Raw genomic sequence first — 24,472 nt, forward strand, 5'->3', positions numbered from 1 at the left:
GAAAAAAGCGTGAGAACTGCGTTGAGCGAACAGCATACCGCAGCAGCATTTGCGATGTGAGAAGAGAGCGCTCAAGATACCAAATCATGATGCAACGGCCTCATTCAACATACTTATCATAGTCGAGTGATCATGTTCCAGTACTTCATGGAGGTCATTCTTGAGATACTGATGCCAGAAAATGTTGTGAGATTGTGTATTTTGTTTACTCTGCACGAGCTGGTCGCAAACTTGGTCGCGACACGCCCTCAAACTCAATATATCGTGCATCCTTCCAGGCTGTCGCCGGAGGTACCTCCGTCACCATATCCTAAACGCCCAAGATCTGCTATGCATTCAAAAGTGGTAGTAGTAGTACAGACATCTCGCCTCTATAGCTTCATGCCGAGCACTTGGTGCACACGCAACGCCTGTCGAATGCTGAGGTCCAACATGATCTCCTCGCTACCACCTGGAATGGCATATGCACGCACATCACGGTACAGTCTCTCGACCTTTGCGCCTTGGCCGCCGCGGCTGTAAGACAGACCACCGAAGATCTGGGAGGCTTCACGTGCGCAGAATTCGAATGTGGTGGTGGCTTGGGCTTTGAGACCGGCGATGGCGCCTCCGAGCTTCAGCATGGCTTCGGTTTCGTTCATCTTTTGGCATTGATAGATCATGTTCTCCAGCCAGCTGTATGAGGCTTCGATCTGGCGAGCCATGTGTGCGAGCTTCAGTCGGATGACAGGGTGGTCAATGAGTTTCTTGCCGAAGGTCTTACGCTTGTGAGCGTACTTCATGCTCTCTTCGTAGCAGACACGGCTGAATCGCAGACATTGGATGATGATGCCGATACGCTCGTGGTTGAAGTTGGTCATGATGACCTTGAAGCCTTGGTTCTCCTTGCCGACCAGGTTCTCGACTGGGACCTTGACATCTTCGAATGTGATGTAGGTGGTTCCCGAACTCCAGACACCCTGGCAGTCCATGCGGCGGGTGCTGACACCCTCGAACTCGCGCTCGATGAGCAGGACGGAAACACCGTTCATGCCCTCGCCGCCTGTGCGGACGGCAGTGGTGAAGTAGTCGCACCAGATACCGTTTGTGATCCATTTCTTCTCGCCTGCAGATAACGTTAGATAAGTGACGACCGAGGTAGCAAAGGCAGGAACTTACCATTGACGATGTAGTGCTTGCCATCCTCGCTCAGCTTAGCCTCGCAAGTCAAGTTGGCCACATCAGATCCAGCGTCAGGTTCAGTAATCGCCAGACAGATACGCTTGTCACCAGCAAGGATACCAGGCAAGATGCGCTCAACGAGCTCCTTCTTACCAGCCTTCACGACCGGTGGGCAACCAATACCGAATCCACCAAGCACATTCCACACGAAACCACCGGAGCCAGTTCGCGACAGCTCATCAGTGAGAAGCATCTCGTGGAACAGATCCCACTTCTCCGGAGGCACAGACTTGACCTTGTATGGCGAGATGTGGCTTGGGAAGTTGTGCAGACCCAATGTGCCTGCGAGGTAACCTCGCGTACCCATCTGCTTGTAGATCTCATCTGGCACCTTCTTGGCCTCGTCCCATTCTGTCACGTTTGGCATGATCTCGTCTTCTACCCATTGTCGGATCTCAGCGCGGAGGTCGGCGTGTGTCTGGTTGAAGTATGGAGAGTGGTAGCTCTGGTACCAGTTCGGGTCTGCGTAGGGTACGAGGTCGCCGAAGGAGTCGAGTGCTTCTGCCTCCTCTTCTGCTGCTGGGCCTGGGGCAACGGAGATTGTGCCGGACTCTGCCTTTGGCACGGCGGCCTCTTTCTTCGCTGGAGGTGATGGTGGAGGGGTTGGTGCTTGCTTAGGCTCGGGCTCTGGCTTGCTGTCGAGGGAGCCGACTTGCAGTTTTGGCTGGAACTTCTTGAGAATGCTCTCGTTGTGGTACTTCCAGAACTGCTTGCTGGCGTCTTTGCCTGCGACTCGTTGCAGGACTGTTTCAATTGTCAGCAAGTCGTCCTTCAACTGCAGCTCGATCCGAACATACTCTTCTTGCCGCCAGGATGCTCGTCCGCGAATGCAGTCAGATCGTACACATCTTGGTCGACGATGATGTACAGATCATTTGGCTTATTGTGAGCGGCCACATCGGCCGTGGAGAAGGACTTTGACATCTTTGCGAATGACACAGGCGTATCTGATGAAGAAGTCGAATAGCAAAGTGGACAAAGAAAGAATGGGGAAGATGGAGGAATAGATCGGGGTATTCACGAGGGTCACTGCCACGAGCGAAACACGAGACACAAGAATGTCAGAAGTCACAAGCTTACTACGGCAAACCCCAGCTCTTCATGTGAAAGAAACACAAAGCCGAGCATGCATCGTGACGCGGGCGATCAGATTTCACTTGCCTGGTCCTGGGGAAGTGAACCATTCGGACAGTGCTGATTGGTCCACGACCCATGCCTCGGTCTGGGACGCGTTCGCGTGGCGTGTGCTTTTCGAGTCTCGTGCCAATCCTTCGGCATGTGATTCCCATCTGGACAGTCTCCGCGTCCGGCCTGCCGCCAAGCGAAATAATGCTTAAGACCACCATCCGAGAACGACAACAAGACTCTTCTGGAGTGATTACTTTCGCCTCGGTTCTTGGATGAGACGGCATCTCGCGTGGGCTCGTACAAGTCATCGCCGAGAGGAACGAGACACTCCCAGCCCGAGAAGCACACTGCGAAACGCTCTCTGAGACGATTAGTAGCAGCGAGAACGTCAGCATTTCGAGACAAAATGCTTCCAAGTTCGAATGCGAGATGTCCAGTCCCGGTCCTTCGAAATGCAAATTGAAAATCCTGGAATGCCGAATGCGGCCATGTCGGTGAGGTCAGTGCTATGCAACGCTGAGCATTGTGACGCCTTGCAATTGCCAAATCCTCGATGGATCTGTAACTAAATCAAACATGGCAAGATACTCATGTGGTGGTTTCGTGCGCTGTACTTGTTTTCGCCGGCAACAAACACTCTTGTTGAAATATCACAGCGAGTGTCATACTGCGTGCGCGAATAAGACAGCTCCAGACTGTGTTACGTCAGTGACAGACTGGGGTCATGACGAACTCTCTTTCGTCCGCAGCAGCTGGCAAGCATGATTGAAGATGCTGATGTATAGCAGCTCACCTTGAATAATTGTAGGATCAACTTCTCAAGATAACGAACAAAAATTCATCTACAAGAACTTACTGAAAACATTCACCACTGCAAAAGAATTATCCCGAACAAGCATCCTCCATCAAAGCCACCCCCAACTCAACAAGCCCTCAAAACCTCAAATCCAACACCACCACCACCAACCAACACCATGCCCGAACAAAAACCCGTCCTCGTCACCCCATCAGGTTCTCTGCAAACCTCCGGCTCCCAAACATCAGGCATGATCCGGCAAAACGCCCTCGTAAACGTCTGCCCCGACATTTGCGCCTCCCGCATGATAGCCAAACCCCATACATCCAGTGCAATCCACCATCACGGTCCCGAAAACACTATAGTTTTCGCCTTCTCAGGCCACGGTACAATCGTTTCCGAAGGCGGAAAGAAAAAACAACATCTAGCACCAGGAGATTTCGCTCTGATTCCGGCTTGGGCGGAACATCAGGAAGTTAATGAAAGTGATGAGGATGTGGTGTGGGCGATTGTGAGGAGTGGGGAGGAACCTGTTGTTGTTAATTTGGAGGGGGGCTGGGGGAGTAGTTTTGATGGGGAGGGAGAGGGAGAGAAGAAGTAAGGGGTTGGTTTGTAGAATGTTGAATAGGTGTATGGAAAAGGTTGTATATAGAAGCTGCAATGTAGCTTGCGCCATGTCTATAGGCTTAGTGGCCAGATTTCTGTACAGCGGTGTGATCACACAGATGAAATCCACTACTATGTGTGGTCTACAGTGGCGATAAGGAGCATGATGTATCGCAATTCAGTTCCTTCTTCCTTCTTCCTTCCTCCCAGGGGTATCTCAGACGCCTCTTCTATGCACTGAAAATTTCTCCCAAAGACGCCATTGCCGTAAGCGCCAGTATCGTTCGTATACAAGTCGTGTGCTCTCAAGTTCTTAGGAAAAATGGGTCGCAAACCAGTAAGCATCGGTTTCTAGGTCTCGCTTTTCTTTCACCTCTTCCGCTCCGGGGAGTTTGGCGTTGAATGAATAGTCGACATCTGCAAAGCATTGAGTGCTCGTCTTAGGTCCGGTGAGCTTGGCTGTTGTGGTTGTTGCTGCTCCTCCTCTGCGGAGCGAAGAAAACTTTTAAACGAGATACTCGGGGACACAGGTTGGGAGAGGAAAGCTCGCAACCGACGATCTGTCTCTTCCATGTCAACGTCCCCTGGTGTGCGCGACCCCTCACTGCGTCCGGTAATGTCGTCGAAATCCTCATCTTCGTAAGATGTGGTAGGCGAGGAATGCCCAGATCCCTTCTCGTCCGATGAGGACAGGATAGTATCGCCATGGCCAAGACTTGAACGCTGCGCAGGAGAGAGTGCGGTCGGTTCGTACATGGATCTGATTGGTAGATGTAATGCAGTGCGACCACGAACCAGCCGTGGAACCGCGACCGCGTTAGGAAAGTCACCGCTCCTGCTTCGCCTGTGGTATAGACCGTATTCTGATCTCGTTGATGATGCCCTTCTGCGTCTCTTCGAGCTGTAATCGCGATTCTTCATGATGGAGGCTGCAGTGGTGTTGTTCACTGCGCGCTCGAGATCCAGCTCGGTCGCCACTGTGTTTCGAATCCGGTCTAACATGGGCCAAGTAGCTCGCTCGCCATGTTGTGTTGCTTTCTTCATGAACTCGTGTGATGGATTAGCAAGTATTTCTAGGGGCTTGACCCAATCTATGTCTGGCAAGATTGTGATGTCTCCATTATACTTTTGCGTAACGACAGAATGCAGAACCTTCAGCAGAAACGGGTCCCAGTGCTCTATCACATTGTCGAGGATGAACATGAGGTTGGTTTTGCTCAGCGTCATCATGTGTCGTAGCAAAGCTGAGTCCTGAACTTGTTCTCTGTGCTCTTTTGGCAGGAAGTGCTGCACATGGGGGTTGACTTGACATGCAATGAAGTTGTTGACATTGAATAAGCGCTCAAGTGTCGCAGAGGGTAGATCTCCTTGAATACTGCCATCGATGTACTTGTGACTGAGATGACCCCAGGGCTCGATCGCTCCCGTGACTGGATTCTTGCTCTTCAACCCTGGAGCCTCGAAGACGAAAGGCAGTGCGCAGGAAGACGCCACAGCAGTCCAAATCACGACGTGCGGTGAGGTGACGTAGTTCAAGAGGCGCGGCACATTATGCTTGTCCTTACACGAAACATGAATGTTGAGGACCATCTGCGTCAAGTTGTAGGCCTCCTTGAAGGTGATGTCGCCCAGAAGATTTCGCATCACTCGGCAAAGGTTGGTAACCCGGAAGGCAGGTTCGCCTTTGACAAGATTGACACTCGCACCGATCCAGCCTGGCATCTCTTCGTCGCTCTGGAACACTTTCAGATCGCCCGATTGCAAATCTTCCAGTTTCGATAGGATGACGTCGCGCTTGTGCGTGCAGAGAACGGAGCCGACTATGCTGCCGGCTGATGCACCGCAAACGATTGATGGGAGGAGACCTTCTTCAATGAGAGCCTTCACAACACCAATGTGACACATGCCCAGTGTACCTCCTCCGGATAGCATCAGCGCTGTTTTGCCGAAGGCAGCTCGAGCTTGCTTCAAAGTCTGGTTGAATCGTTTGACGTCCGCCGCAGGGTCTCGCTCGCAGTAGTCTACCAGCTGCTCAATCGCATAACTGACGACGTCCGTGTATTCGTCGATCGAGTACTTCGTTCCGATGCGACAATGTTGATAGAGGTTGGAATTGCACATGCCGCCCAAGTCCCGCTTGAGGTAATTGCGGATGTGGTATAGAACCGCCTCCATGTCCTTCGCATTCAGTGCCTGCTTGAGTTCCTTCAAACGCGCGGTGACCAAGTCGTAGTCATAGTCATGTTCCTCTTGCTTCTCATTCTCTATTCGCCAGTTATGAGCGCCCTCGAGGAAGTCCAACTCCTTCGCTCGTGTCCACCATTCTTGGTATGTTGTCGCTGCGCTTAATTGCGCCTCTAGAATCGTCTTAGCCTTCTCTGCTTTGTTCGCGAAGACTGGTTGAGGGCGGCCGGTCGAACGAACAGTGTCGAGCAGGTCCTCGGCCATCTGGAACGGCGCATACGTCGCGGTGGACAGCGAAGGCAACCATTGTGATGTTTTCCTCTTCAGCGTTCTGCCCCAACTCTTCTCCGGCGAGCCCTTGCGCACATTGTCACCGCGGTGGTCGGAGGTGGACGAAGCGCTGCATGTGATCCACGCCATGCGAGCTGGCCATTCGTGAAGCGCTTCTTTGTTCGCAGTCGTGTCGGCGGGGCCCAAACGCTACTCTGCGCATTGAAGGGAGGGATGTCGTGAGCAAAAGAAGCGGCGCATTCCCCAGAGGGTAGTGACCAATTACGCTGGATGATATGTTTACTGGGCGGTCAAGTGGTCACACGCACGACTTCCGCACCAACGCGCCAGACCGACGCACTCCAGGCACTAGCAGCGTGGGTGAAGACGTAGCTCCGGCCGGGCGACCTGACCATCACGCGCCGCCAGCAGGGTCGGATACGGCAAGGCACTGGCGCTGCTCCACGAAAGGGCGAGTGAATTGGCCATGTCCTGCTCAGGGCTGGCGATGCGCAGCAGATGATGACAGGAACGGGTCAGCGATCCAGGTGACCACCAAAACTCCCAGCCCTGGCAACCCAACTCCGTCATCCGCTGTCTCAGCGCTGCCAGAACTGCCACCCTCTCATCATCATCGTCGCAGCCCTCTCGTCGCCTGCGAGTCCTCCTCGTCCTGCCTCTCCCACCACCTCACTGCACTGCACGCTGAGAGAGCACACCTCCCGCCGTCCCCGGTCATCGTCACATGCATCTTCACAAGGACCCAAGAACCAGCACGAGAAACTTTCTCTCAAACTCTATTGGACGCCGGGATTGGCTCCCTCGCATGTCCGCTGCGTGCTGCCTGCCGTACAACGCAGCCCCTTCTGCACCACGCCTGCCTGCTGCATGTCCATTTTCGAATCCTGAGCCAATCCGTCAGAAGCCGGGCAAGAGCGAACTCACGACGGCGTCTTTTTCCCTCAAGCAGAATCGGCCCACCGGACAATTCTTCCCTCACAGCTAAACTAAACAGCAGCATAGCCGAACCGAAGAAGAAAGCCTACTACTGAGATCTCGATCTCGGAAGGCATTAATTCCGCCTTGACTGCCACGACCGCTACCACTGCCACGCTGATGATTGATGACTGATGAGATTATTGCACACCTCCCTCCACACGACCAAACGATCATGCGGCTGCTATCTGACCCAAGAAAGAGCTCTCTGACCGCCAAGCTAAAGGTCGGTCGGACCGACGAAGCAGCGCAGGTGCAGCTTGCAGCGTTTCGTTTGTGCAACTGCCGTGCCTTTCCTCGCTTGCGTCAGCTGGGCTGGCGTTTGCACATGAAAGGGAGCTTCTGAGAGGACTTGCACATGCTCATTTTTGCCAAAACGTGGGTGTGAAGTGTGCTTTCCCAATTGCGAAAGTTCTACCAACAGGAGTGTGATGAAGAGCTACTCTGCTCTACCTGGCGTGGGTACGGAGATTCTCGCTCCGTCAACCTCGACTTGCCTCTGTTGCTGCTGCGTGTGAATATCATAACTTCGTGATGAGCTTATCCCAAGCTTGCTTCCGTATGCATATGCCAAAACCAAACGCCGCATCCCATGCATCTCACATCCCATCTATCAAGCCGACCCAGGCGTCTTCGCCTGTACAACAAGCAAACTCGCCCGAATACCACTACTGGCAAAAGTATCCGCCGGCGTACCCAGACAGTCAGAACTGTTAAGTCCATTCTTAAACTGGTTGATATGTCTCCCCACTACAATAATATCCCCGCCATTCTTTGGATTTTGCGCAAGCTCTTCCTGCGCTTTGGCAAGTGCATCCTGAATCGGATCTCTACTGTGTCGTACAGTATCGAAGACAACTCGTCGAGCCACGTCTGCGGAGATAGACTTTTGTAATGTGTGGAAGAAAGCTGAATGGGATCCGTTGTTGCTGTTACCGTTACTGCCAACAGTGTTTGAGCCCTTGGACATCAAGGATAATGCTTTGAAGATTTCGGGTCGTTTGGATTCGGAATGTTTGGCCGGGATACTTGTCTCTTCTGTGGAAGCGCTTTCGATATTGTCCTCTGATTCGTAGTGCACAATCGTAGCTGTCACACCCGTATTTTCCGCAAGTTGCAGGACAAGACGTAAAGCTACGCGATCGTCCGTTCCAACCCCAAAATAAGGCATGAAGACATGATGGCTTTGATCCACATTGAGCAGGGTTGTTTGGTGGTCGCGTGCGCTGCGGATACTCATCGCGCTCACTGTGCGGTGGAGCTGTAGTGGTTTTTGCTTTAAAGATCCGGAGAAACCTTTGTTGATGAAGATTGCTGTGTTGCATTGGGAGGTGTTGAGGGCTTCTCGGACGAAGCCGCGGTAAGAGGCGCTGTCGAGTTTGTTTCTGATGTTGTCGTTTGATACCACTTGCTTTTCACTTAGGGTTCCGGTTTCGCTCCAGGGGATGAGGAGGAGGTCGGAGGCGTCTTCTGTGGCTTTGTGGACTAGGGTGTCTGCGAAACCGCTCTCGGGGACGACGGTGACCTGTTGGCGTTGTAAGCATTGGCAGGTGGTGTGAGTTCTATTCGGGGAAACTTACCTCGCCGGAAACTGTCAGGTTGAACATCTGGCCTAGGACTCTGAAGGCGTTCAGGATGGGGTCAAACAGCGAGTACTCGTCGACTTCGGTGACCTGCATCACGGACGACCCACGTTCTGTCAGCTCGACCATGCGCACTCCATGGACAGAAACTCTCTTGTTGGTAGGGATCTCGATGATGCTCGGGTCGCGCTTCTCGTGCTCCTTCGATGGATGCTCTTTTTGCACGATCTCAGTTGGCTTGGTGCCGAGCAGAGACACAAATGCGAGCAGAGTCGGCATATTATCGAGTCGCAGGTAGACGAGCAGATTGCGAACCTTGGTGGCCTCCTGCTTCTCCTGGACCACGCTGTCCGTCTCGCTATCACTGAGAGGCTTGCCGGTACTCCAGTCAATCTCGCCTCGCTTCCATGCCTCCAGCTTGCGCTGATACCAAGGTGGATAGAGCCATTGGACTAATGGGGTGGTAGCAAAGGTCGTGACCAGTGCCATGACGACGAAAATGGTGAAGGTTCGTGTGCTCAAAATGCGAGCCTGCAGACCAATGTTCAACACGATCAGCTCGACCAGACCTTTACAGGACATGAGCGCGCCAATCGTGAAAGACTCTCGCCAGACCAGGCCATTAGCTTTAGCTCCGAGAGTACCTCCGACGAATTTGGCGATGAACGCGATCGCGATGACGCCAATCACGTATGCCCAAGTGATGCCATTGTCGAGCAGTCCAATGTTTGTGGAAAGTCCAGAGAGCGCGAAGTACAATGGCAAGAAGATGGCGCCAATGAGATCCTCGATCTTCTCGGTGATCTTGATAGCGAAACCTCCTTCGTGTGGGCAAATCAAGCCAGCCATGAATGCTCCAAAGATAGCGTGCACACCAATCACTCCGGTGAAGAAAGCGGATCCGAGACAGATCAGGAGCGTCACGACAATGACTGCCTGAGATGGACCATCTTGCAAAGCACGGCTGCGGCGAAGATACCACATGAATGCTGGTCGAACCGCGAATCCCAGAAAAAGTGCGTAGCCGACGCAGGTAAGCAGCACCCAGACTGCTGTCAGACCACTGCCAGCATTGACCAAAGCGACGCAGAGCGCGAGGAGGATCCAGCCCACAACATCGTTCGAGACACCAGCCGAGAGCGTAATAATACCGACAGACGTCCCGAGCAATTGCAACTCAGTCAGAATACGGCATAGCACAGGGAAAGCCTAGAAACTCGTCAGTCAAGCTCTCCACTCTCTCCAGTATCCCAACACTCACCGTAATAGCCATAGCAATACCAATAAACAACATGAACGTCCCAAAATCAATATCCACAATATTCGGCTCATCCTTGAACTCATGATATAATCCCCAAGCTATTGCGCACCCCAATCCAAATGGGAGTGCCATACCCGCAGCACCAACACTCAATGCAACTCTCCAATTCGATACGAAGAATCTCAAGTCCACTTCCAATCCCACCAGGAACAGGAATAGTACGAGACCCAAGTTCGCGACGAGATTGAGGTTCGGGATTGAGGCTTGGGGAAAGATCGTTTCGCTGAAGCCTGGGATGCGACCCATTACTGAGGGTCCTAGCATGATGCCTCCGATGACTTCGGCGATGACGCGAGGTTGGCGGATTTTGGATAGAGGCCAGTGGAGGAGACGGCAGAAGATGATGATTATGCCGGCTTGGATGATGAAGAGTATGATCGGGTTCTGCGCGTCTAGAATTAGTCGCTGGCATTCGAGCAGTTTCGCGACTGTATGTTCGTACCTTTGAATCATAGTGTGTAGGATCAATGCCTTCTAGAATACCTCCTTGCGGTGGTGCTCGATTCCCGTCTGTACTTGAGGATGCTGTCGCTGCTGTCGCGTTTACTGTCATCGTGACAAGCTCAGTCACAGTTGCGGTCGCCATCTTCGCGACTCGGAGCCCTTCTGGCCCAGCGAAAGTGGTAGCTGTAGTCCTGCTGCGAAAGATGTAAGATGCCCAACCCCAACAACAAATGCTAATAAAAGCAGTTCCCCTCCAGGAAGTTGCACGACGCTTTCGGGGAGCGAACTCGTTGAGCGGGTGAATAGGTCGGGTTATTTAAGAACAAAGAGAGCAGCTCAGGTCCATGACTTACTAGAGCCTACAATAGCGTGCCCAGAAGTGAGACCGCCTCAAGAGCCTTGTCTGGTTGTCACGCACGCCTTCAAGCCCTGGACTGCGGCGGCGGTGGGAAGCTGCAAGAGCGACTACTTGTCGACTCTTGGGTCTCGACTTGGCGATGTGCACGTTTTGCGCGGCTGGGCGCGGGAATGCTGAGGGTTCACCAAAAACCAAAGGTGTCCAATCACCAACAGCCTCGCTCGCTTGCTTTGGACCAATGTGTTTCTCAGCTGCCACCCCGCGGTGAATTTTGCAATCAGCTGCACCATCTTCGAAGCTCCTGCGCCTAGAATTCTGTTGCTGACCGCATGTATTCTGAGGGATTCTGGTCGGTGGTGGCGCATAGCACATGCAACTTTCGCCCCTAGACTAGCGTCCACATTCCTTTGTGACCACTTGGACAGGGATCACATGGCGATAAGGTTCGTACCACCAATGTGAATGACACCATAAGCACCAGGTTGTCGCGAGGTCGCCAGGAGAGATTTTGCTTGTCGTCGGAGAGCGAATACGGGCCTTCGCTTGGAACTTCCAGAGGATGTGGTTGCGGTCGAAGTGTGAAGAATTTGCAAGTCGAAATGCACTGGTGACCATCTGCAGCTTCCCTGTCTATCATCGGCACATCTCTGGAATAGGTCAGATTCTCTTGCAGTCTGACGCTAGTAAGAATGCCACTCGAACAAGAAAGAGCTCTTGATAGGCCGATAGCTATACTCTCTCGCAGTAAAAAGGCGCTAAGTAGAAGCTCAAGACAGACGCTAAAACAGCGCATTTTCAAATTGCCTTGATGCGTTGCACACGTGCATTGTCGGAGATGGAGGTGCTTCCAAACATCCTGGTCCCCCGCATGCTTGTGATGAAATCTGGGGCAAGGTGGGAACCGCGGTTTCTGCTGTGCACACCCTACTTCAAGGCGAAGTCACACCGATCACGCGCCGTGGAACACCCATCCAGTTGTATCACCAACGACGCCGTCGTTGTCGTGGAGGATGTGGAGGTATCTGGCGGACTTCGATCTGGTGACCATGACCACCGTGACTGCCAAGGTCTGGGCTGAGGTGTTTATGGGGCAGGAACGCACGCGATGTGCCACGTGTGGTGGTGTCTGTGATGTGAGCAGACTTCATCTTGTTATGCATAGATGATATACAACTTTTATCTGATAGGTTGTTCTTCTCTGAAGATACATCTGATGTGCTCTCTTCAACATCTAATCTATAAGTAGACGCTGCGGTAGTCTTCCTCTGTCTTGGAATCATAGGTTTCAAGGAAGTATCAGCCGGAAGACTATTTCAGCTTCCTTCCTCTTGCTCTCTCCTCTTCTCTATTCTAGTCAGAAAGATCCATAGTCCGCCTTCCCTTACCTCACTTTACGCCCTTCCTCCCTTTCCCTTTGGCTTATACGGCGTAGGACAACACTTCGGCTTCCCACCATAAAACTTCGTCTTCGTGCTCGTCTTGGTATACGCCTTCGTCAGCGTCCTGCGCTCCAAAGTCGTGGTAATTGTCGTCGTCGTCGTGGCCGTAACCTGACTCGTCGCTTCCACATTATTGCAAACTGTGGTCGTCGCGGGATCAGGAGTTTCTGAGGCTGTGGAGGTAAGGGTCGCTGCTTCTGTGTCTGTTGCAGTAGCGGTGGAGATTGTGATGGTCGTGGTCCGTATGCCTGTGACATAGAACGTAGAGACGGGCTGGTTGCCGTCTGTGGGCGCGCCTGGTGTTGTGAGGCAAGGGTCAGTCGTTGATGTTTGAGGTCTTCTTTCTCCCTGATGAGGTCGAGGAGAATGAGGGAAGCTTACAAAAGGGGAATTCTTCCCCTTGCAGTTGACGACGATGGAGCTTCGTATCTGCATTCCGAGGTCCATTACGCTTTGGTGGTATGCACGAGATCGTAGTCGTGATGGTCTTGTACTTCGTCGTGGTCACCTTCTTTATAGAAGGTATGATCGTGGATGTAGACGTCGAGGTACTGGTGGAAATTGTAGTGGTGAGTGTGCCAGTCGTGCATTGGTCTAGAATAGAAGAACCCGTACAATCAGCATTCAACTCGAAAGTCGCACGAAAGACCTCCCGCGCGGATCAACTTACTGGTCGCAGTTTGCTGTGGGATCGTTGTTGTCGTAGTCTTAATAGTCGGCACGGTTTCAGTGATCGTGACAGTCGATACAGTCGTTTCAACAGTAGCGGTCCCTACAACAAAGAATTGTGAAACCATAGGGCTATGTGTGAACGACACTACCGTTCCAATTTGATTCTGTTTCGAAAGGGACAAGTAGACGATTGATGATGTGGCAACATCGTTCCACCGAACGGGAATACCAAAGATTCTCGTGAGGACACCCTCGTTCTGGGGAAGAGGTTCAAACGTATGCCCATCATCGAAAGCTGCCGATAGTTAGCCCTTCTATTCCATGCCTCAGTGAAGCTGTAGCTGACTGACTTAAGCCGTTCTCCAAGACTCCGGAAACTGAAAGACGTATGGCTTCTGCGTTACAGGGGCAGAATTTCACAGAGAATAGCAACGTTGAGTCATTGGCAGGGTCGACGCCGCATGTTTGCCCTTCATATTTAGTCTCGTACCGGTCGCATGGAATGGGACAATCCTGCGCTTGTGCTATGAGGGGAAAAAGTGAGAGAATGACGGCGCCTAAATAGAAGGCGATGTCGAAAAGCCGTGCCATTCTCGCACAAGAAACAAAGCAAGTTTGGCGGGGTAGTCAGTTGGCGAGAGACCCTACCATTAGGACTGTTCAATTCGAGCAAAGCTCCTGCCTCGCATGAACAAATGATATAGTCAGCCCCTCGCTGTTGCTACCGCTGCCGATCTAAAGTATAGTACGGCGTGCTTGGTTTGTGGCTGAAGGCTGAAGTATCAATGCGTTTCGGGCGACAAAAAGGCATAGACTTTCAATAGTGTGGTCCGGTCGTAGGTTGCGTATGGGCGCCATGTTTTTGATCATACCATGCGTGCTCGAATGTCTGTTCTGCCTAGTGACGCGCTACTGCAACAGGACCGGCACTAGGCGAGATGATAGAATGTGGCCGGTGGACGCCGCCGGCCTGGAATACCATAATGTAGAGGGAGGAGTGAGGAGGAAGCGATCTGTCTCCAGACTGCCCATAGAAGCGTTGCATTGAATTGATCTCATTCCGAGATTCTTACGTTGTTATTCGCTCCGGGGGTACATTTCGAAATGGATGTACAGTAGAATCAGGGTGCGGTGCATGGTGGCTGAAACCTAATCCGCGAAGTGTGGTCTGTCGACGGAAACGCTTGCTGAAAGTTGCAGATGTGCATGGAGACGAACGGGCAGCATGCCTATCCGGTCTCTCGTCTTTGAATCGAGCTGATGGCGGGATCGCAGAACCGCGGTGCCGTGAGGCTTCTCTCTCTACATGCCTCTTACGGGTAGTGCCATAGTCTCCTGCCGCCCCGTTTCCAACGAATCGCGCCCGCCGTGCCTCGTCGCTTGTGTACGGCCGCCAACGGCCATGGCTCACAGCTCAAGTACACTGCTGTACCGGACGGGCGTCTGTACGACGCTGTTCTCCGCATGTGCAGACGCTTTCCCAGCAGCAGCACGCTGCTGCTGTGCGGTTATTGCATTTGCGCCTCCGGTATCCCAATACCTTACCAAAGGACGAGGCATGCCGTATTTGAGATGTTTTCAGTCGCTCAGGCTAGACCAGATGATCAGCGGTTGGCAACAAACATTGGGACTTCCCGGTGGCTTGCTCAGCTGAGAGATCTCACGAAGCTCGGTTGTTCGCTTCACCAAATTCCTTCCGTTCTGGGCTTGATGTGGCTTAACGCTATTCCACTACCGAAGTAACTATGCCTGCCTAACGCGTGTGGCTATTGGCACCTTGATCATTCGCGGGTTGATAGATGCATCGAAGCACGACTCGCGCGGATCGCGACGTGTTGCCACAAGAATGGCAAACTGTGCAGTGGCACCATGCCAAAGAAGGCAATCTGAACATGAAAGTCCATGAATCCCTTCGAACATAAAGCCCTGGTCTCGGGGGCTGCAATGGATTCCGGGCATTTTATGAAGCAACATCGCTTCAAGTAGAAAGCATAGTGACCTACCGATTATGGTTGAAGTAACAGTATAGCGTCAAGCAACGAGCCTGCTTCCAGATCCGCGCGTTATCAAGTCATTATTTGACAAGGAACGAAGTGAGTCGCAGTCCACGTGGGTAACTCAGGGAACAATTCACCTCCTCGAACTTTGATTCGCCCAAGGCGCCGATGTTGATGGCATCTGGCCTCGCCCGCCTTGCTGACTGCCAGTAGCCCATGGCGCTGATGTTGTTGTTGAAGCACCAGCTTGCGGGGGATTTGAGCCCATAGTGCCAGCATTTGCCTGGAGAGGCGGTGCCATAGATGACGCGATAGCGGGTAATCGCCTATCAGATGCCTGTGCAGCTGCCCATGGTGCTCTGGTTGTCGGCATACCAGTACTTGACTGCATTTGCGGCATAGCTGCGCCGCTCGAACGAGCCCATGGAGCTGCAGTGCCAACAGAGGCCACTGGTGGGACATCTTTGCTTTGTGGGGGCTGATGTTGGACATGTATGCTCGCTACTGTTGCAGCTGCATTGGGATCTTTCTCCCAAGCGAACAGGCTGCCGAAGGGGAAATGTTGCACCACAGGAAACTTTCCCATCACTTCAGCAGCGTACATCTTAAGCATGCCTTTGTTGATCTTGCCCCAGCCATCTTTGATGCCGCTAATGTCGTAAAGTACCGGAGAATGTTCCCAGAATGGACCGGTCTTGACATCGTAGATGAATTGAATCGCCGAGAAGTACATGTTACTGTCCTTGAAATCCGCGACCATGGGTTTGCTAGTGACGGAGGATGGTGAGGGCGACCCCTCTATTGACCCCTCGGTAGGCAGGGGAGATGTGATGTCACCATCTGCGATCGGTGGCCCAAACTGAGCAGAACCGAAGATGTAGGGTATGAAGCTATGGTCGTCGAGACCCCAGACCCCATGTGATCCCGCTGGCTCCAGCGTATATGTCAGGATTAGCTTGCGCATTAGAGCCAGATATGGTTGGACAATCCCGACTACAATGGTCGTCTCCTCTCCTGCGCCGAAGAAGTTGAGCTTCCAGAGCGATCCAAGGAGTGCTAGGAAGCTCAGTTCATGACCAGTGCCGTAGTCGAGCCGCTGTGCGCTGCCGAAGCTTCCAAGCAAGTACACTTTCAGTTCGCTCAATAGTGTTGCATCTGCTTCCTCGGCGCTAGCTTCCAGTAGAACTGGCAAGAAGGTTGCCAGATGTTTCTGCAATAGCGCAGATGCCTCTTCATCGACAAGTTGAAACCATTTCCGGAAAGCGACATTGCCAAATCTTCTCGGGCCTGTGTCCGGTGGCGCGCGATCGATAAATCGAAGCAGGTCGTCAAGCAAAGCTCGTAGTGCCAAGACTTGTGCTGAGAAAGACAGCGGGGTATCCAATGTGGTAGCTGTTGCTTTGCCATCACTGGCCTTGACTGGAAACATGGCTCTCGTGAGCTGGAGCAGCCATATTGTCAAGTCTCTGTACGCGGTAGATGTGAAGAAGAATGTCAGGTCGTCGCCATCGTTGATCTGTTTCGTGGGCTTCTTGTATCGGTGCTGAGCCTTATCCTGCACTTTCTCCAGTACCGCTTGCCTCGCACTGTTTGCCATTGCCGATAATCGCTGTTGTGAAGACGTCGAGTTGGGTTGGTGTCATCGAGGCAAGTTCAGGTCAAGGATCTTGCTTCGGAAGAACGAATATCCGACAGAAGCTTGGACCCTGGCAACGCGACTGCCACCACGCGCGACGACTTCAATCTACGCGCCGACTTGGTGCCTGTGCTCAGCCATAGAACAGCGATCGCATTGCTCACGACGCACGGAACACTCGACACTCTGTCGCTCGCAATTGGCGTTGCAGTGTCCTCGTTGATCCGATCAGGGAGAAGTCACACACTGCTAGAAGCCAAAAGAACTATCGAGCTTGCTCGCGGGTACGATAGATCGTCATAAATTGGAGACCCACTGTCCGTGAATCACGTCCAGAGACTGTTGAAGCTGTTGGTCTGAGCCGCCATCTTTGCGAGGCCAGGTAGCATGGCGCTGCCACGCCCATCTAATGGAGTGTCGGCAAGGCCTCATCGCGGGTCCGGCCTCCGCCATGAGCTCAAACAGCGCAACCTGCCCGGAGCCGCTCGTCCTGATCCATACGACTTACCGGAATCTCCTGACAAGACAATCAAGTTGAGAAGGCCAGCTGTTGAGGCTTCCAATCTCTCACCATTACGAAAGCAGAAGGCGACGAGGCACCTTGATCAAGGAGAGGCCAACATGACCTCGACCGATGGACAAGATGCGACAAACCCTCATGAACCGATCGGACAGATGCTACGATCGTCGTCAAGGAGAGCTATTGCTGCAAACATGCAACTTTCGCAGCCATCGTCTGGCAGTGCGAAACGGCATGCCTCGCCTGTCGTAGTATCAAACGCTGCGAACCAAGACCCAGGAGCCCTTTCTGTCTACCTGGACGAGGCAGACGTCTTAGATGAAGAACATCATGTGCCAGACACAAGCGCGAGTCCGAAGTCCCAAGCGCCTCGCAAGAGAGGGCGACCTAGCAAAAGTGAGGCCAACGATAGACCAAGCAAAATCGCAAAACAAGCGCAATCGCCACATGATCCTACGCTTCCATCAAGACGTAGATCTAGCAGACTAGGCGCAAACGTATCTGTCCTGGAAGCAGCCACGAAAGGCACACCTCTGATCAAGCCAGTGTCTCTCCGTGTTAGCGAAATCCCATTTCCAGCAAATGGACAAGGTCAGCAGCCAGAGTTCGAAGATTCGACGATATTGGAGGGCGAGGTGGCCGCTGCCGCCGTGAAGCCGCCAAAGCAGGTCAAGAGAGTGCTGAAGGCAAAGAAGCCGAAGCCTGCTCCAGTGCAACAACGCGAGAAGTCTCCAGTGCAGACGAAGGACGATGCATCTGATGACGAGGCTGAGCCGCCTGGCAACGATGCAGGAGAAGAATCAATCCTCGAGAAAGAGGCAGACATTCGGCTGCTGGGCCATCATGAGTCGCTTAAAGCTGTGTTCAAGCGTGCGAAGCTAGTCGAGAAATGCGGAGAACTCGAATCGATGGACAAAGAGATCAGGAAGATGCAGCGGTTCTGCTTGGAATTCGTCAAAGCTCTGAACGAACACCGAGATAGACCTGAGGATGTCGAGCTACTATCCGATCCGCCGGAGCAATTTCAGACAATCGCGTCTGATATTCGCATGCTCTGCAGCAAGGATCCCGCACGTCCGGTGAATTTGAAGAGCGCCCTAAAGAGCCACAACATCTACCTTCGCCTGATGCCCGCGCTCATCCGCATACTCTTCGCCTTGGTCGAATGCTACCAAGCTGTAGACGCTGACACCGCACCTTTCGAACGCTCCGTCACAATCAAACACCTCGAAACCATCACCAAATTCATCGCCATGTTCCTCGAACTCAACACCGGCGCAAAACAATTCATCCGACCGGACACCCAACTCACAGCCGTCCAACCCTTCGACCGCAGCATCGTCCCACCCCTAAAATCCATGCAAGAGACTTTCCGCCGCCACATCAAAGACCACGAAGAACACCAAATCTCCCTCGCCCTGAACCGCCGCGAAAAGCTCCGTCTCGAAGCCGAAGAACGCGCCGAAGCGGAAGAAAAGGCTGAGAAAACCAAATGGGAAAAACTCGAAACAAAATGGACCCGTCTCCACGAAGAACGCTACCGCTCCGATGAACCCATCAAAACCGTTGCCAAACGCGCCCATCTCCGCCAACCCACATCCTCCTTTCCCGAAGAAGACCACAACGGCCACCCCTTCGAACGCCTCGAAGTCTTCCGTCCTCGCGTCGGACCCCCACCAGCTCTCATCGAAAAAGCTAAACAGCAAAGCTGGCCAGAAGAGAGTTACGCGGCATTAATGAAAGGATTACAAATGTGGAGCGGGGATGTATTAATTTTTGAACGGATTTTTCGAATGTTTTGCGGGAGAAATGGTGCGTTGAATGGGTTCAATGTTACGGAGATTGTGGTTATGGCTGCGCTGATTAGGGAGCATTTGGAGAAGACTGTGGATGTTGATGGTGAGAGGGAGTGGTGGTGGGTGAAGGGAATACCGGATTGGACAAGGGTGCATACTGTTTTGGAGATGTTGGAGGGGAGTGGTGGAGGGGATGGAGAGGGGTGATGTGTAGTTGCTTCTGTGCAAGAAGTCTGATGGGATAGTTGGCATTTGTGCAGAAGAATGATGCGAGCACCGATTTTGAAATTCAAATGAGATCTCATCCCTACATGATCCTTTCCTATCCTATCCTAGTCTGCCGATTTCCTTTCCCTATCCAATGAACCCAACGAGTATAAATAACCCTGGATCCTAACAATATAAAAATCTCATCACAAAAGCGCCATACCAGCCGCAACAGCAGCAATCATAACCAAAGAGATCTGACTGACGACCGCAGCAGATCCCGAAGCAACATTGAACTCACTATCCGGCAACTTCAAAGCAGGATCATAAGTACTGGGAGTCCTGTCATCCGTTGTCCCATTCCAGCAATACTTGGTAAAACACTGCGAACAAACATCCGGAACAGTCGTACCCGTTCGTTCAAGCGAGCGGCTTAGAATGGCGCATCCGACACAAGTCGGCCAGTCTTCGAAACCAGGGACTGTACCATTCCCTTGAGTGGCCATGTTGTAAGCATTGAGGACCATTCCGTTACGCTCGGTGTCGTTGTAGGAGAGTTTGCCGAAGGTGGAGGTGTTGGAGTAGTAAACGTAGGGGCCGTTGGGCATGTAGACGAGGAGGGCGGGGATATTGCCGGAGGTGAAATTTGAGGTGTCGCAGCCGAAGAATGTGGGTTTGGTGGCGAGGCCGAGATTGAGGAGGGTGTTGCGGGAGGGGACGGCTGGGAAGTTGGTGCCGTTGCCGATGTCGCTAAGGGAGCGCTCGTAGGTGGTGAGGATGGAGGTTCCGTCTGGCCAATTGGCGCCGGATTGAGGTGTTGGCCATTGGCCGCCGCCTTCTGTGCCGTTGGTGTCGGCGGAGGAGTCGATAGCGAAGATGACATCGACATTTCGGTTCGGCTGGATCAGAGGGTTGAGGGGGATGTTCTGGCCATCGAGACCTCCATCGACGAGAGTGAGCGTCTGGTCTGCGGCTTGAGGAAACGTGCCGTTTCTGTAGCCTTGGAATGGGTTGACCCAATCAGCAATGTCTTCCTCGTCCTGACCGAGAGCTTCGAGGACTCCTGTAAGAGCATCCTGCAGGGCCGAAGAGAGTGCGCCGGTTGCATTGGCATTGTCGACAGTGTTCAAGATGGCATTGAAGAGGGAGGAGCTTGTGCCGAAGACAAATCCAACATTATCGAAGCCAGTGACACATTGCTCGCCTTCGACTGCCTCGCCGTTGGTGAAGTTAGTGCCAACATACTGGAGTGGAGCGTAGGCATAAAGTGTGGGATCGTCACTTCCGAGTTCCCAGGGCGTGATCGTGAAGACAGTAGAGTTGGTCGAGATGACCGTCTCGCCTGGGTTGCGGCTGTCTGTCACAACGAGTGGAAGTGGTGCATCACCACGCGTGAACCAGTCCTGCGTGGCGATGGAAGACCACGTGAAGTCTGGTCCTCCGTCCGTGGCATTGACAATTTGATAACTGAGAGCACGGCCCCAGTAGTCGGTAAGGGTGGTGTTGAAGCCCGCGTCCCGTTTGCCGCCGACTTGACCGAGCAATCCCGCATAGTAATCCACAGAACTGAGGATGCCACTTTCCGGGCCGGTGAAAATGCTGTTGTCGAGCTGCCAGACGCGACCCGAGCTGCTATCATCATCGTCGGCAGTGTCCTGCGACAGGATGTCACTAATGGAGGTATAGTTGTTCGAATAGATGGAGGACACCAGCCAGCTGCCTCCAGACAAGCCTGCGAAATATGTTGCTGACTGCAGCAAACCACCCAATTGCTTGCCAGTTGTTGAGCCTGGTGTTCTCGAATCGAATGCCTGAATGACGCCTGCGCCATTCAACATGGCTCTGTAGCCTCCACCTGATGCTGCGATTCCAATGTTTGGCAAGGCAGATGCATTGTTTCGGTTGTTATCGATATATTGATTGATATCCAAGCCGGTGATGTTCAAGCGGCTCAAGAGTGCCTTCATGGGCTCAATGGTGGCATTCCTCCTCACCTCGAGCCATTGTGTTTCGTTGGGCGACAGCTGCCCGGCGCTTCGCACCGATGGGCGGTTCGCGGGGCATTGTGCGAAGGTGGGTGTGTATCCGTTGGGTGCATTCGCAGGTGCAGCTCGTCGCACCAATTCGGCCAATGCCAAAGCCTCGAGATCGACGGGAGTTGCTGTGTTGATGCTGGTTAGCTCGCCCTTGTTTTGACGCGGCTTCCGGTGGTCGCGTGCACGAACCTGAGGCCGGGGACAGGGCAGCCAATGCCGCCAACCACGCTGCAGACTGCTTCATGGTGATCAAAGGTAGCAAATGCTGAGGACTACGGAACGCGCGACACAACTCATGCTGCTGAGGTCGTCAAGCCTATTAGACATATCGACGGCCGGCGTATTCGCTGTGAGCACAGGCTGGCGCAGTGCTGTGACGCTTAGCGGAAAGTAGAAATAGCGGAGCTTCCGCCACGTCCGGCGCGCAAGTCGATCCTGGCATCGCCTCTTCACAACTGTGCACATTTTCGGATGGGCGTATCAGAACATAGAGCGTATTCGTTCAGTGTGCTGCCCTGGACGCGCGCTGCATCCTGATGCGAAGGACGATGACGCCGCACGGCTTTTTGCAGCTCTTGCTGACTCCGACGTGACGTTGTGTCTCTCTGTTCCTGCGCTGCTGCTCCAACAGACTTTGCACATCTGCCGCTCCGGGCCACAAGTGTGTCAGCTTTGATGACACGCGCAGGATCAGAGGACGTGGCGCAGGCTTAATGGATTCTCATACAATCCAGCCGCAGCTGCAGCATACAAGTCGTCCATGAACGAGCATGCAGTGTCTTGACGGGAGCATATGGCTCCGGCGCGGAACTTCGTCATGGCGGTCTCTCCGACTCTCTGGTCACCTCCACCACCACCGGTCACCGCGGACCGACATGTGGTGAGGAGGCTGCTTGCATAGGAGACTCCCGGATGCCACGGCCACTGTGGCAAGGCTGTTCCGCCTGCATTCGGAGCTCGACAGAACCGCATCACGACGGCCACGCGTACAGGTCCTTCGCGGTGAGCTGCATGGGCAACTGCGACCTGATCATACTCATCACTGTAGCTACCAACAACAAGCATGCCGAAAAGAGATCACGCTCTGCCACATGGACGCCCGCAATCAAACACGCGAAGGTGGCGGATGTGCAGTGCCTCACTCAGGCACCGATTGACGGCCCAGTGCAAGAAGACGCGAGTTACGCATGAGCACCACGCCTGCCTCATCCAATGATCTTCATGACAACTGCCCTCCGGCATAGCAGCTGCGTCCACTCGACACTGCGGATGTGCGTCCTGCAGCCTGTGAGCGCAACACGCCTGGAATTACCCGCTTGGCGTTCGCCAAACATGCCCGTGCCAGCGCCGCCTGCAGCCCAGAGCCTGCGAGAACCTCTCTCGTTGCTCACTGCCCGCCCACGAACCTCGCTCTTGGCCCTGCATTCGTGAGCTTCCGACGCCATTGTCGATCCTCTACCAAACTCCACCCCAACACCTCGTGCTCAAACATGATCTCTTTCATTCCTGTACTCATGCCCTCTTCCTCTGCACTCTTGAGCGTGCTCTTCACCAACAGACAGAGTTTGATTGTCGTATCGCTTCCTCCCGCTCGCCCATCTTCCGCAACTGCAGCTCTCACGTAGTCAAGGCATATGCAACACTGACCGCATAGCGTGCAAGAGGAATGTTGGTCTTTCAACAACACGAACCACTGCCACACCGTCCACACGCAACTCGTGCCGAATCCATCTCCAAGCCTTTGACTACAATATCCGACCCATTTGTCTTCGTGCCCATCTCTGGCTCAGAGGCCGCAACAGGTCGAGGCGCCGCGAAACGAATCGTCAGGGCTCATGTTACGCGCGTGCAACACGAAAGAAATGGCAACTTCAACATTGGTCAGGACTTGCAGAGGTATGCTTATCCACTACCTTTTGACGGAAGCACCGATGCTGAACGAAATCGCAGCTGGACCGTGAAGCCGTACCAGCCTTCGGCTGCCAACACGAAAAAGAAGCGAACGACCAAGCGTGCAGTAGAAACCCTCAAGCGTAACGAATCGTCCTCGGACTCTTCCTCGGGCTTGAGCGTCATCACGAAACGCTCGTCAAGTTCGCTGTCCCTACCATCTGGAGGAGCTTTCGATGATCCCTTTTGGACATTCCCGGTCGACCGACAACCAGAGCTGTCTCCGATATTTGCGCACTACATCCAGAACGTTGCCGTGGAAATTGCCGACATCGATGGCCCCACGGCCAAAGGTCTCCTGCGTAGAGTCTGGTTTCCGATGTGCATGACGTCTGCAGCTGCCATGTATGCTGTACTGCTCATGGCCGCATCCCATTACTGCATTATGAACCCGCATCAAGCATCACGAATTGACTTACTCGCGCTCAAAGCACGGGCTCTGTCCGAAATCAACGTTGAACTGAGGAAACCAGATGTCTCCATAAATGACGGCGTGGTAGGGGCTGTCGCGAAAAGTAAGTGTTGTCAAAGATCGTTTCCAACTAGATCGCCATGCTTACATTCCGTTCCCTGCATCTAGTGGCTGCCTATGAGGCTATTTTCGGCGATTCAGATACGTTCTCTGCACACATGCGAGGCCTCCAAATGATGCTGAAGGTACGAGGAGGCTTATCCACGCTGGGTCTGAATGGACTTCTAGAACGAATGGTCGTCTGGATTGACCTGAATGCTTGCCACTTGACCGGAAAGGCTGTGCATTTTGGCAACGAGGATTATCCGACTATTGTCTCCTTCGCAGCACCGGATCCTTACCACTTTGCCGGAATTCAATGAGCTTGCATTGAAATACTTTCAGCAGCGAATAGAGCGATCATCTGGAGCGGGAATAGATGAGGATTGTTGCGAAATGTTCTTCATGCTGCACTAGCGCGGCGATCAAAACGGCCGATGCCAACCACACCTCCCACCATCTGCAAACACCCACGATCATACTTTCCACATCGCAAACACGAATCCCCGTCCATTTACGTCAACTCACGTTTCAAAGCTGTCACTCCACATCTCCCGAACCCAGCCTTGCAGATATTGCGCACAAATTCCAGCAAGACCCTTGAACTCGCTAAAAGCAGGTTTCCAACCATGCCCCAGGATCCCACTCCTGCATCACAGAACCAGTTGCGTCACACTCCACAATACTCAGGCCCCGGCTACAAGTATATACCATCTACGTCTCGTCAAACGATCCCTTCGATGCAACAAGATTCCCTACAAGCCTATAAGCCTTGATCACACTTACCGAGCCGCAGCCACC

General features: G+C 53.2%; 8 protein-coding genes across 8 annotated transcripts; 3 read left to right on the plus strand and 5 right to left on the minus strand.

Annotated features, from left to right (window-relative positions):
* Window positions 1–371: 371 nt before the first annotated feature.
* On the minus strand, window positions 372–2,145 carry CKM354_000245400 (uncharacterized protein; the record flags this gene model as incomplete). Its single annotated transcript, XM_044797614.1, has 3 exons — window positions 372–1,105; window positions 1,159–1,965; window positions 2,019–2,145. The coding sequence occupies 3 exons, from the start codon at window positions 2,143–2,145 to the stop codon at window positions 372–374; spliced, it is 1,668 nt and encodes a 555-aa protein (XP_044653549.1).
* Window positions 2,146–3,323: 1,178 nt separating this feature from the next.
* CKM354_000245500 (uncharacterized protein) lies at window positions 3,324–3,746 on the plus strand (the record flags this gene model as incomplete). The annotated part of the gene is made up of 1 exon (XM_044797615.1): window positions 3,324–3,746. The coding sequence occupies one exon, from the start codon at window positions 3,324–3,326 to the stop codon at window positions 3,744–3,746; it is 423 nt and encodes a 140-aa protein (XP_044653550.1).
* A 374-nt stretch (window positions 3,747–4,120) lies between these two features.
* On the minus strand, window positions 4,121–6,355 carry CKM354_000245600 (uncharacterized protein; the record flags this gene model as incomplete). The annotated part of the gene is made up of 1 exon (XM_044797616.1): window positions 4,121–6,355. One exon carries the CDS (start codon window positions 6,353–6,355, stop codon window positions 4,121–4,123), a length of 2,235 nt encoding a protein of 744 aa, XP_044653551.1.
* A 1,459-nt stretch (window positions 6,356–7,814) lies between these two features.
* Window positions 7,815–10,691, minus strand: CKM354_000245700 (uncharacterized protein; the record flags this gene model as incomplete). Its single annotated transcript, XM_044797617.1, has 4 exons — window positions 7,815–8,726; window positions 8,782–9,993; window positions 10,046–10,489; window positions 10,548–10,691. 4 exons carry the CDS (start codon window positions 10,689–10,691, stop codon window positions 7,815–7,817), a joined length of 2,712 nt encoding a protein of 903 aa, XP_044653552.1.
* A 4,457-nt stretch (window positions 10,692–15,148) lies between these two features.
* On the minus strand, window positions 15,149–16,612 carry CKM354_000245800 (peptidylprolyl isomerase RRD1; the record flags this gene model as incomplete). Its single annotated transcript, XM_044797618.1, has 1 exon — window positions 15,149–16,612. One exon carries the CDS (start codon window positions 16,610–16,612, stop codon window positions 15,149–15,151), a length of 1,464 nt encoding a protein of 487 aa, XP_044653553.1.
* A 426-nt stretch (window positions 16,613–17,038) lies between these two features.
* On the plus strand, window positions 17,039–19,174 carry CKM354_000245900 (uncharacterized protein; the record flags this gene model as incomplete). The annotated part of the gene is made up of 1 exon (XM_044797619.1): window positions 17,039–19,174. One exon carries the CDS (start codon window positions 17,039–17,041, stop codon window positions 19,172–19,174), a length of 2,136 nt encoding a protein of 711 aa, XP_044653554.1.
* Window positions 19,175–19,380: 206 nt separating this feature from the next.
* On the minus strand, window positions 19,381–21,454 carry CKM354_000246000 (uncharacterized protein; the record flags this gene model as incomplete). Its single annotated transcript, XM_044797620.1, has 2 exons — window positions 19,381–21,335; window positions 21,400–21,454. The coding sequence occupies 2 exons, from the start codon at window positions 21,452–21,454 to the stop codon at window positions 19,381–19,383; spliced, it is 2,010 nt and encodes a 669-aa protein (XP_044653555.1).
* A 1,422-nt stretch (window positions 21,455–22,876) lies between these two features.
* Window positions 22,877–23,994, plus strand: CKM354_000246100 (uncharacterized protein; the record flags this gene model as incomplete). The annotated part of the gene is made up of 3 exons (XM_044797621.1): window positions 22,877–23,106; window positions 23,161–23,675; window positions 23,741–23,994. 3 exons carry the CDS (start codon window positions 22,877–22,879, stop codon window positions 23,992–23,994), a joined length of 999 nt encoding a protein of 332 aa, XP_044653556.1.
* Window positions 23,995–24,472: the final 478 nt, after the last annotated feature.

Source organism: Cercospora kikuchii, assembly GCF_019650295.1.
Source record: "Cercospora kikuchii DNA, contig_00002, whole genome shotgun sequence".
NCBI classification, from domain to species: Eukaryota; Fungi; Ascomycota; class Dothideomycetes; order Mycosphaerellales; family Mycosphaerellaceae; genus Cercospora; species Cercospora kikuchii.